Source organism: Hylobates moloch, unplaced genomic scaffold, assembly GCF_009828535.3.
Source record: "Hylobates moloch isolate HMO894 unplaced genomic scaffold, HMol_V3 SCAFFOLD_4, whole genome shotgun sequence".
Taxonomy (NCBI): Eukaryota; Metazoa; Chordata; class Mammalia; order Primates; family Hylobatidae; genus Hylobates; species Hylobates moloch.
Window position 1 is genome coordinate 89,774,534 of NW_026652279.1, and position 12,152 is coordinate 89,786,685.

Genomic DNA, 12,152 nt, shown 5'->3' on the forward strand with positions numbered 1-12,152 from the left:
CCATCCATTGGAATTGAGTTTTATATTAAAAGATGACTGGAAAGTGTTCATGTGCTCATGATATTTTTTTTTTTATTTAAGTGTGCAATACTTTCCCCGGCATTTAAAGTTAGAGAATTTTCCGTCACAGATGCAGTTCCTTTTCCAATATCTCTGATCTGGAACCATGATTCAGAAGATACTGAAGGGTATGTAGCAGAAATTAACATTTAGATACTATACTCTAACGTAAAGAAGGAAAATTAACAAATGATTTCTCTAGTAGAGTCAATTTACCTGGAATCTTTCAACAACCAAATCTACCAAAATATTTCTCTCATTTTGGTATTGTAAATGATGAGATAGAATTGATAAAGACTTCAGAAAGTCTCTTTTCTGTTTGTGTAGCACAGTAAGCATATTTAAGTTCTTCATCTGCTGAATGCCTTTTTCTTTTCTCTCTAGTGTTCATGAAGTGTTTAGTCGAAACCATGCCGCTCCTTTCTCCAAAGTTCTCACCTTCCTGAGAAGGGGGCCTTTTGAGCTAGAAGCTTTCTATTCTGATCCCCAAGGAGTTCCATATCCAGAAGCAAAAATAGGTAAGGAGTTCATTGTGTATATTTTACTCTTTTAAAGACTTAGCTCCTCATTCATTGTACAAACTTTAAAAGTTGTCTTATTCTTAGCAATGTTGAGGGGAACATAATTCTGTGTGAAGACATTTTCCGTTGAGAATAATGGTGATGGAGAAATATCTTCATTTTATTGAGGAAGTCAACTGGTCTAGAGATAGAATGACTTGGTAGTTCTGTTACTTGGAGTTCTGCTGTTACTTGAAAGTGTGTGTGTGTGTGTGTGTATATATATATGAACACTTTAGTATTTTCACTGTTCTGATACAGTCTGTATATAAAGGATTATCCCTGCTTTTAATACTAACCTTTTCTCTAGGTTAAGTGTTATTTGCAGTCTGTTACTTCTAATTTAAAACCTGAGTCAGCGACCATTGTGAATCTACTTCTCAAGTGTACCTTTGTGTTATCTTTTCTAAAGATAAGTTTTTTTTGGTACATATTTTGGGGGGACACTTGACACCATCCATCTACTTTTACCCACAGTAACTCTCTTTCCCAGACCGTAGGTGAAATTTGCCAATATTGCTAGGTCTTTTCAGGACACACCCTTGCCTCACACCTTTTCATAAATAAATTGTTTGAAGGAGTCCAACCTGATCAGTTGTGTTTTCTTTCTTACTACTTTAAAGGCTAAAATGTTCTGACCCAGAGTTGTGGTGTATTGTTTTTAAAACAGTTTTCATGAATTTATTGTTAGGAAAAGAAATCATCGCATGTAGACTTGTAAGATTTTGATAAATTGGAATCTGTGCATTAATTCGTTATTGTGTGGAAGATAAAATCCCAGCTGTTTGGCATGGCATCTAATTTTTCATGTTTGATTGAAATTGAAAACGTTGTACATACTTGAGCCATCTTATATCCCACTTTCCAGAGTAAATGCTGTTTCTTTAGATAGATGGATCTTTTGGCAAATATTTCCTGAACAACTGATTTGACAATCAAGGTGTATTCCTTCATCTTTCAGTGACATTGTAATTAAATCTGTAGTTCTGTGTGTTTATATAGACAGCACTTTAAATACTAGGCAGTTAAATTCCATTTAGAGCTTCGCACATAATAAGTTCAAAATACTTATTTTTGACTCAGTGGTCTCTGGAGTAACAGTACTTATTTGTGGCTGTAACTTAAACCTAGCACTTGGTTCTGTAGTAAGTGCTCACTGTACTTAATCCTCAGAGGTATAGAAAGGTTAGATAACTTTTGTAACAGGTCACACAGCCAGGATTCAAGCCCAGACAGTCTGGATTAAAGTCTACACTTTTAACCTTTAATAATGTTCTGGAACCCCACTGTATTGTACATAATAATTTCAGGCTTTCATACAGATTTTGGCTCACCTCCCTTATTTAAAACAGCTAAATGTTTTGATTATTTAACCAAAGGTTATAGGATTAAAATTCAGCATGTGCTTGCTATCATCTTCCTTATGCTTGCAAACAGATTTTCATGTCTACTTTGTGCTCACCCATCTGGAGAAACAGGGTAGGAGGAGAGAAGGACTGCTTGTTATCAGTATCTTACACTCAGTGTTTGCCTAGTGTTAAATAAAATAGTTATAAGAGTGCCCTTACAAGTTTCTATGGCATGCTAAGATTAATTTCAAGTGTATATATTTTAAGAGGTCATAGTTATAGTATGTATTAGAGGACTTCAATTTGGTAAAGACTAGGTAGAAGATTTTACAATAGCAGTTCTCAAGTGTTTTTTTTTTAGCCTTTGTATTTTTCTCATCTGTCTCCTTTACACAGATAGATTTTTATTGATTTATTAAGAGACAAGGTCTCACTTTGTCACCAGGCTGAAGTGCAGTGATGTGATCATAGCTCAATGCCACCTTGAACTCTTGGGCTCAAGGAGTCCTCCCGCCTCAGACTCCTGAGTAGCTGGTACTACAGGCGCATGCCACTGTGCTCGGCTAATTTATTATTCATTTTTTTAATTTGTATTTTTTTTGTAGAGACAGATCTCATTATCTTGCCCAGGCTGGTCTCAAACTCTTGGGCTCAAGTTACCCACCACGGCCTCCTAAAGTGCTGGGATTACAGGCATGAACCACCCTACCTGGCCTCCTCTACAGAGATTTAGACTCAATTCTAAAATTGTGATTTTGTGATTTTTGTTGTTGTTCCAGGCCGCTTTGTAGTTCAGAATGTTTCTGCACAGAAAGATGGAGAAAAATCTAGAGTAAAAGTCAAAGTGCGAGTCAACACCCATGGCATTTTCACCATCTCTACAGCATCTATGGTGGAGAAAGTCCCAACTGAGGAGAATGAAATGTCTTCTGAAGCTGACATGGAGTGTCTGAATCAGAGACCACCAGAAAACCCAGACACTGATGTAAGTTTGTGGATAAACCTTTGTGTTTGAATAGAGTTGACTTAGTTCTAAGCTGTAGGAGAAGTGGGTAGGGAAGGGTTAAAATGAATGTTTTCCTTCATAAATAATTTTGATCAGAATTTTAGGTAATGATAATAGCACTTGCCAGTTAGTGGTAATATATAGCTTGAAATTTGGTGAATTGTGACTAAATTCTGTGTAACTTAATTTGAAGTAACTAGTATATGACAGAGTAGGTGATGTTTCATTGAGTTGGGAGCTTTTTGGTTTTTTGAAGACATAGACCACACATTGAGAAGTCGAATGTTGACTGACGTTTAAGAAACTTAAAAAACAGACTGCTACAAAAACTGTTTGAAATAGCTACCAAATATTAAAGTTTTTAAAATTGTATGGCAAAATTGGCTTTGATATTTTAGAGCTTGTTTTTATTTTTACATGGTTTTCTGTATTGTGGGAGGAAGGAAGAGAAGTGTCTGTGTAGCGTATAGTAAGAGTTGTTATTCATCATTAGCATGAGTGCTAGTTCTGTGTGGTCAACAGAACAATTTTAGGAAGCTAAAGTATTACAATAATTACAGTTTATTTCTAGGGAATAACTAGAAATAGCTTAAGAGGGAGGCAGTGTGGTGGTTTAGTTAAGATGTGAGAAAGTGCATTGTCTAGTGATCACTGTTACCTTTCTAGAACATCTAAGGAACATAAACATTCTGAACCTTAGTTTTATTCTCATCTAGAAAAATTCTAATTTACAGTAATGGGTTAAATGATGAGTGCCATATACTTTCTCAATCTCTTTAGTACCTTTTGGGTATCAGGAATGCCTTGTTTCTAAATACTTCGGTGTCTATCTTAGAATCTTGAAGCCTTAGAAGAAAAATATGAGAGAGTTCAGTGTGGGCAGAAAGTAGTTAACCTAGAGTATTTCAGCCCTCTTCCAAAGATGGGTAAAGATCAAGCAAGCACTAATATATTAGGGATTGAGGGCTACTAAAAAAGAAAATCAGGAAACTCTAAGGTTCATTCTTGTTTTTCTTTACCAAATTTTTAATTAGGATTGTTAATATGTAGCATTTATTCTTTACTCTGAGATCTTTTAAGGTATAAATAGCTGGATCACAGAAAGTGGGGACAGAGTGAGTCTTGGGTATCTATTAGCTGAAGTGATGAATCCCGAAATAACTGATAATTGGTCATTTTATGTAATTGTTTAGTAAATTGAAATGGAGATATGTTGAGATCCATGATGGCTGCTGGTAAAATAGGTTTTGGAAGCTTGTTTCTAGGAAAGAGGCCTGCAGTAATCTATTTCCAGTGCCTTAGAGAATTAATATCTGTACAAACTTAGATGAGCTTCGTAAGGGAGAGTTCTTGGTTCTTGATTGTCATCACATCAATTAAATGCTTAGTTGTGTTATTTAACGATATTAACTGCTGTCATTCAAAGAATTTTTTACAGGTTTAGAATTTCTACAGAGATTTTCAAGTACTTTGTGTTCATTTTGTTTTTATCCAGTACCTTTTCTCCCCAGCTGTTAAGATTTCAGAAATTGAGTGTACTTTCTTTGGTGCCCTTTAACTTCAAAAATTTATACAAGTACACCTGCTTTCTACATCCTTTGTGCCTGGGCTTTCATTTCAGAAAAATGTCCAGCAAGACAACAGTGAAGCTGGAACACAGCCCCAGGTACAAACTGATGCTCAACAAACCTCACAGTCTCCCCCTTCACCTGAACTTACCTCAGAAGAAAACAAAATCCCAGATGCTGACAAAGTGAGTGACTCTTCTAGTTCATTCCATTAGACAATGTTGCAACATGTAATCATTAATGATATCATTAAATTGCAGTTTCAAGAGCAAGCACCAAATGATTTCATTCTGTGTAGGATTTTTTTCTGTTGATTTTCTATGTATTTTTCAACTAAAACCAGTTAGAGGTATTCAAGCTCAATTAAGGGAATTGAATGTCCTGCTTTAAACTTAAAAGCTTCTCTTGATTAACTGCTGCTCGAAGTAACAAGAGACTAATGTATACTGTTCGTTGTCTTTCAAAGAGCAGAGGTATCTTCTAATACCAAAAGCAGAACTTGATATTACCCAGGGCTACATGATTAGTTTTCACTTGAACTAATCAGATGATAAATACATGGGCTATAGGAGTCTAGTAAACTTTCTCCTCTCAAGCCATCGGTCAAATTTAAGTAAATTAATTATGGTGGTCTGGTAATAACCAGATGCATTTCAAGGTAATTATTTTTTTGTCCTGCTTCCACAGTAGGTATTGGAAGCTAACTTAGTGATGTTGTGTCCCTTGGAAAATGACAGCTTGTAATCAAACCTTTAAGATTCATGGTCAGATGGATATTGAAAAATTTCTGTTGTTAACTGTGAATCACCATATGTTTTGTAGAACTTTATTTTCTGTAAATATTTATGTAAATATTTTCTGTAAATAATTATGTAAATAATTAGCCTGCTCTTGGTTGGTTGATTTCTCTTACATTCTGAGGGTAGAGTTTTTTACCCTCAGGCAAATTACAGAATCTTTCATTGGGTCAGGATAGGTTTTTATACTATGTAAAAGTTTCCAGTTTTAAATTTTTCTGTCCCTTCATTGATCCTGGGGGCTCCCAATGTGAGCTATGGGTCCTGACTCTGATTTCTGAAAGCTGCTCTCTGTTTTCTACTGTTAAGTTGTGTGATGATGGTGGTTATTTGGAAAAATAGATGCTTAGTTTCAACAGCACACTTGGGATGAGCATGCACATCAGCTCTTGCTGATAGTCTTAGTACCTGTCTAGAACATGACATTGGGTAGGATCTCATGCTGCTTAGTTGTAGGTAGGACCACTAGTCTCAACCTTTTGGAGCATGATTACTCACCCCTTTGGAGAGGTTTCCTCATCCATTCCATGTTGAAATGCCATTTTGTGATGCTGGTTTTGTCAGCAGTTGGTTTAATTGGGTACTATCAGGTTGTCTTGTCTTGATTTAACTTCCATACATGTGCTGTTATCCATTTGTTTCCCAACATCTGTTGCTCTCTAGTGTCTTCCTAGGTGTATGTTTGATTGGATTCATTTTTCTTTCCTGTGGCTCATGCCCTCAGAGCATGCATAATGTATTGAAGGGTTGTGTGCACTAGCAGGAAAATGATGTGGGGAGGACTGTAGGCTGACTGCCTAGCTCATCCATGGAGATAACAGCTTATGGCACTTGATAGGTGATTTCTAAGGAACACTGAGATCAGTCTCTGAAACATGGGATCTAATTCCATCTCTTTAATTTTAGGCAAGTCATTGAACTTTCTAGACCCAGTTTCTTCGATAAAGTGCCTAAGATATTTAATCCATCATAACTCCTCAAAATTATCTGTGGCTATGATTATTGTGCCTCATGGTCTAGTCTCTTCCCATTTTACCGTCCTACCTACAGGATACATGTTACACACTGTGGTTGTCATCTGATCTGTCATACAACTGAGTCTGCTCAGTTGTGTTCTTTGTCATTTGTATTAGTAGGAACCTGCAGAAATGGAAATGCATAGCAAAGGCTTGGAAAATTGAAGGCCACAGGAGATACTTACTTCTTTAGCCCTGTATTTACATATTTTGAAAAAGCTACATAAATGATTGGCATGTGTCATATCAGTCCATTTGCTACTTTAAGACTCTTACCTCTTTTTACCTTACAAAGTTGCTTATGAGAAATGATACAATTCAAAGGTGGATAGTAATTGTGTGTGTGTGTGTGTGTGTGTACATGTATGTACGTATTATACTCCAAGTTCAATAAGGAAATTTTAAAAGGCACTCATCAGCATAGTGCTAGTTGTAATTAAAGCAGGCATACTGGCATTTAGGGCCTTTAATATTACAGGAATTAAGATGATCCTAACGTGTTTTGTATTGGTTGAAGCTTATCCTTAGGTGACAGGTTCTAGAGTCTATAAAGATAATTTAGTAATTTTCACTTTTTGACTCATGGGATTTACAAGAATATTTAAAGGGCTTAGAAAGTAAAGACTTGTGAAGAAAAGCTTTAGCAGGAGAGATTGTTCAATATAGAAGAGAAAAATATCCCGGTGAATTCCTGAAGGAAGGTATGGCATATTTAATAGCAGCCCTGATTTAAAATAGTGGGAATTAGGTGATCCTATAGACTCTTCCAACTTTATGATTTTTAGAGATTTTATTTTTGCCCAAGTCATCAGTAAGTATGAGGAGATTTTTTTGTGTTTTTCCAAGTGGGTTGTTTAAAAATTTTTCCTTTTTTTAATTCCCCTTCCCAAGGCAAATGAAAAAAAAGTTGACCAGCCTCCAGAAGCTAAAAAGCCCAAAATAAAGGTGGTGAATGTTGAGCTGCCTATTGAAGCCAACTTGGTCTGGCAGTTAGGGAAAGACCTTCTTAATATGTATATTGAGACAGAGGTAAGTACTTCAATTAAATATTTTTATTTTGAAATATGTTTAGTTTCTTGACCCTGATACCTATATTTCTAGTAGATAAATGGCCATAATTCTTTCTCGTCCGAAGTTTTATATAGTTTTAGGGATAGGATGAAGCCAAAACTAATGAATTTTGCAGTTTAATTTTTTAAACAAGTTTTGTTGATTTTTTTTTTTTGGTATTCATATTGGAGCTATGTCATAGATCATTCTGCTTGATATAACATGATTGGCTGAGTTCTTGTGAAAAAATTGGATGGCAGTAAATCATAACAGAGCACAGTACAGTTGGAATTTCACAGCACACTAAATATTTCTATTAAAATACATTGTGTTTTTTTAGTAGTCTGAAATTCTAGAATAATATGTGAAATAATTGAGATTTGATTTTTCCATACTGAGGTGGGAACATTGTATTTAGGAGTTTAACAATAAACTGTAGTCCATATATTTATCTTTGATTTAAAAATGTGGCAGAGTGGTGTGACTGTTATACATTGGCCACTGTTAATCTGAATATGGATAACCATTTATATACAAGAAAACAAAATTGCATTTAAGCAGTAGCTTGATTTTTTTTTTTTTAGCATTAAATATGAAGTCTGTGTAATCTGTTACAATGTTAAAAAAAATCAAACTTCAGCCTGAGTATTTAGAAAATGGAAATGTCTGTTTGGTTTGTGGGAAGAGTTTGACGAGGTATAAATTGGAACTGTGTTAACACTAAAATTTGTTTTGTATCATTTTTTAAACCCCAGAGTCTACATATTTAAAATTTAGCTTGACTTAACTAGAAGACTGGAATTAACCTTTCCTGTTTCCTGACAGGGTAAGATGATAATGCAAGATAAATTGGAAAAAGAAAGGAATGATGCTAAAAATGCAGTTGAGGAGTATGTGTATGAGTTCAGAGACAAGCTGTGTGGACCATACGAAAAATTTATATGTGAGCAGGTATGTCCTAGAGCTCTGTTTTTGTTCAGATAGTCTCATATAAGGTGTTTAATATCAAAATTGACAGTTGAGGCTTAAGCTTTTACTCAGTTATGTAACTTGAACTTTTTAGGAACAGAAAACAAAGTCATGGAAAAAGAGGCTCGTTGGTGATGAGCAGTTTTATTTTGTACTAGCCTACCCCCAAAACTCTTCATTTGTACCATCTAAAAGAGAGAACCTATCAAATATTTATGTAGAGTCTATGGCATTACTGTCATAGGGTCTAGGATAAATAGGAGAAAAATCTTCGCTTTTAAAGACGTCAAATGCAGTGATGCTGCTGCCTTGGTAGCTTTCCTGTCATTGTTTCATCTCATAAGATGTGTTCATCCAGTCATTCCAGAGCTTACTAAGCCCCGTTATTCCCCTTATCCCTTTTCTTGACTCCCAGTTAGTATGGCTCTGAGTAAATCCCAGAAGCACAACTGTGAAAGATAGGACTTGGAAAAAAGAAACTGACTAGATAAAAATCTAGGATTTAGTTAAGGGTCATTTAAAGTGAAATTTGGAGTCTGTTTTATTAATAGTTCTAAGGTCTCTGGGCTACCTTGTAATGTACTTCAGTTCTTAGCTCTGTCCTGACATTCTCTGGGTTTTTTATGGTGGGGTCTCTAAAGTCGAGATGACCAAACCAGGTAGGACCTCCCAGGGCTAGAGTAGAAGTCATATCATACATGAACCGGTTAGGAATGATTTTTTCATGTGTTCAGTGATTGTCAACTTGTATCGTTTCCCCTTCAGCATTTGATAGTTGTGTAAGTCAACAAAAAGTTACTAAGACCCGGTTTGTTTTTTTTGGAGAGCGGAAAGATACTCTTCTAGAAACCACATTTCATTGTACAGATTGGGCTTCTAAGAAAATATTTTAAGTCAATGAGAGCCATTTTCAAGGTCTCTATGTAACAAGGCAGAGAAGCCAAATCAGAGTGCCTTCCTAGATAAGATTAGCTACCTAGTGTGAGAATGCCTCTTTGTTTTGTTGTGAAAAATTCTGAAGTACGAGTGCCACTAATATTGTCATATTTTGTGTTAAGGATCATCAAAATTTTTTGAGACTCCTCACAGAAACTGAAGACTGGCTGTATGAAGAAGGAGAGGACCAAGCTAAACAAGCATATGTTGACAAGTTGGAAGAATTAATGGTAGGTCGTTTTCTCCCCCTAAAAGGTGGTACTTGTGTTTCAAACTATAGACTTTAAAATAAAATTATGATAACTATTAATTTATTACATTTTATTTTAGAAAATTGGCACTCCAGTTAAAGTTCGGTTTCAGGAAGCTGAAGAACGGCCAAAAATGTTTGAGGAACTGGGACAGAGGCTGCAGCACTATGCCAAGATAGCAGCTGACTTCAGAAATAAGGTGAGTCAGTCTTTTTGTACGTAGGGAGGAAGTTAACCTAGATTTTAATAAGCTAACACTTAAGCTGGGAATCATCATGAATAGTCTTAACTTTGAAATTTTGGTATTTGAGGTTAGAGGTAGATTTGAACTTGAGCTTCCTGGAAAGTTGGGTCAAATGAGATATTATTGTTCAATAAATTCTACAGAATGACCATGTTATTTCTGTTCAGGATGAGAAATACAACCATATTGATGAGTCTGAAATGAAAAAAGTTGAGAAGTCTGTTAATGAAGTGATGGAATGGATGAATAATGTCATGAATGCTCAGGCTAAAAAGAGTCTTGATCAGGATCCAGTTGTACGTGCTCAGGAAATTAAAACAAAAATCAAGGTGAGTGTTAGTGTCTTGTGTTTACTGCTGGGTTCACTTACGGACTCAAGTTGCAATCATTTAAACCTTCAACGTAGCCATTTTTCCTATAAATCTTTTACCTCATCCTGAGACCAGCTTTTCTTAGTCTACTATTCTGTCACAAAATACAGAAGACCTCATAAGTTTGTTAAATTTCTACTTCTCCATTTATTCATTCATTTCAACAAGTGTATTTGTTGAGCCCTATCATGTGCCAGTCCTTGTTCTCAGGATTAAACAAGTGTGCAAAGTGTAGTCTCTGCCCCTATGGAACTCATCTTGTAATGGGAGGGAGACCAACAGTAAACAAGCCTGTGTCATCTATCAGAGGTGTTAAGTGCTATAGGGAAACAAAGTAAGGAAAAAGGGGTTAGGAAATTCTAGGTCTTGTGTGTGAGGCTGGAAGGAAACTGGGAAAGGTGTTCTTCTGGAGTAATGTTCAAACACAGTGAAGGTCAAGGAAAAGTGACCCTTTTAAGCACTGTCAGTTTCAAGCTATAAACTTGAATTCTAGCTCTTTACTCACTAGATTTCCTGATCTTGAAGTTACTTAACCTCTTTGAACCATTGTCTTCCATGAAGTGGGGATTATAATTTCTGTCTTTTAACCCTGTTGTGAGGATTGAAGGAATATATGTAAGTACATAGTCCTAACACATCATGGAAGAATATTAATACTCTTTTGATCAGACTGTAAACTGTGGTTTGGGGCAAGTGTAATGAGAAAATGTAATTATTTGATGTATAATTGGAGTTGGTAGAAAAATAGTGGGTCGGGTATGTGGAGAAGCAGCTGAAAATGAACTGGATGGATCTGAGTTAATCTGATAACTAGTTTTTTTTTTCTTTAGGAATTGAACAACACATGTGAACCCGTTGTAACACAACCAAAACCAAAAATTGAATCTCCCAAACTGGAAAGAACTCCAAATGGCCCAAATATTGATAAAAAGGAAGAAGATTTAGAAGACAAAAACAATTTTGGTGCTGAACCTCCACATCAGAATGGTGAATGTTACCCTAATGAGAAAAATTCTGTTAATATGGACTTGGACTAGACAACATTAAATTGGCTTATTCCTTCAATTAATAAAATATTTTTGCCATAGTATGTGACTCTACATAACATACTGAAACTATTTATATTTTCTTTTTTAAGGATGTTTAGAAATTTTGTGTATTATATAGAAAAAGAAAAAAAGCTTAAGTCTGTAGTCTTTATGATCCTAAAAGGGAAAATTGCCTTGGTAACTTTCAGATTCCTGTGGAATTGTGAATTCATACTAAGCTTTCTGTGCAGTCTCACCATTTGCATCACTGAGGATGAAACTGACTTTTGTCTTTTGGAGAAAAAAACTGTACTGCTTGTTCAAGAGGGCTGTGATTAAAATCTTTAAGCATTTGTTCCTGCCAAGGTAGTTTTCTTGCATTTTGCTCTTCATTCAGCATGTGTGTGGGTGTGGATGTTTATAAACAAGACTAAGTCTGACTTCATAAGGGCTTTCTAAAACCATTTCTGTCCAAGAGAAAATGACTTTTTGCTTTGATATTAAAAATTCACTGAGTAAAACAAAAGCTAGTCAAATGTGTTAGCAGCATGCAGAACAAAAACTTTAAACTTTATCTCTCACTATACAGTATATTGATTGTCATGTGAAAGTGTGGAATGGAAGAAATGTCGATCCTGTTGTAACTGATTGTGAACACTTTTATGAGCTTTAAAATAAAGTTCATCTTATGGTGTCATTTCTAAACTTGATTTTGTTACTAATTTAAAAAATGAGACGGGGAGAATATGAATTATTTTAGCAGAAATGAAGTTAGTGTCCAGTTTTTCTTTTTTACTGCTTATGTTAACTCTAAGTGAAAATGTTTTTCTTCTGATGGAAAAATAGCATATGTTTATTAAAGCATTTTTAAAATACTGTAAAGTGAATAAAACTTAAAATCTTGCCACCCAGAAGAAAACATTGTTAACACTTTGTTATACATCCTT

General features: G+C 35.3%; 1 protein-coding gene across 3 annotated transcripts in view; it reads left to right on the forward strand.

Annotated features, from left to right (window-relative positions):
* HSPH1 (heat shock protein family H (Hsp110) member 1) overlaps positions 1 to 11,910 on the forward strand; it is a 25,845-nt gene extending 13,935 nt beyond the window's left edge. For all 3 annotated transcript variants that reach the window (XM_058437707.1, XM_032150534.1, XM_032150533.2), the window contains 10 exons: positions 82 to 188; positions 445 to 578; positions 2,749 to 2,954; positions 4,597 to 4,728; positions 7,248 to 7,385; positions 8,232 to 8,357; positions 9,434 to 9,541; positions 9,642 to 9,761; positions 9,974 to 10,135; positions 11,008 to 11,910. In XM_058437707.1, coding sequence (XP_058293690.1) covers positions 82 to 188; positions 445 to 578; positions 2,749 to 2,954; positions 4,597 to 4,728; positions 7,248 to 7,385; positions 8,232 to 8,357; positions 9,434 to 9,541; positions 9,642 to 9,761; positions 9,974 to 10,135; positions 11,008 to 11,214 — 1,440 coding nt within the window. In that variant the 3' untranslated portion in view covers positions 11,215 to 11,910. The remainder of the gene's footprint in view (positions 1 to 81; positions 189 to 444; positions 579 to 2,748; positions 2,955 to 4,596; positions 4,729 to 7,247; positions 7,386 to 8,231; positions 8,358 to 9,433; positions 9,542 to 9,641; positions 9,762 to 9,973; positions 10,136 to 11,007) is intronic.
* Positions 11,911 to 12,152: the final 242 nt, after the last annotated feature.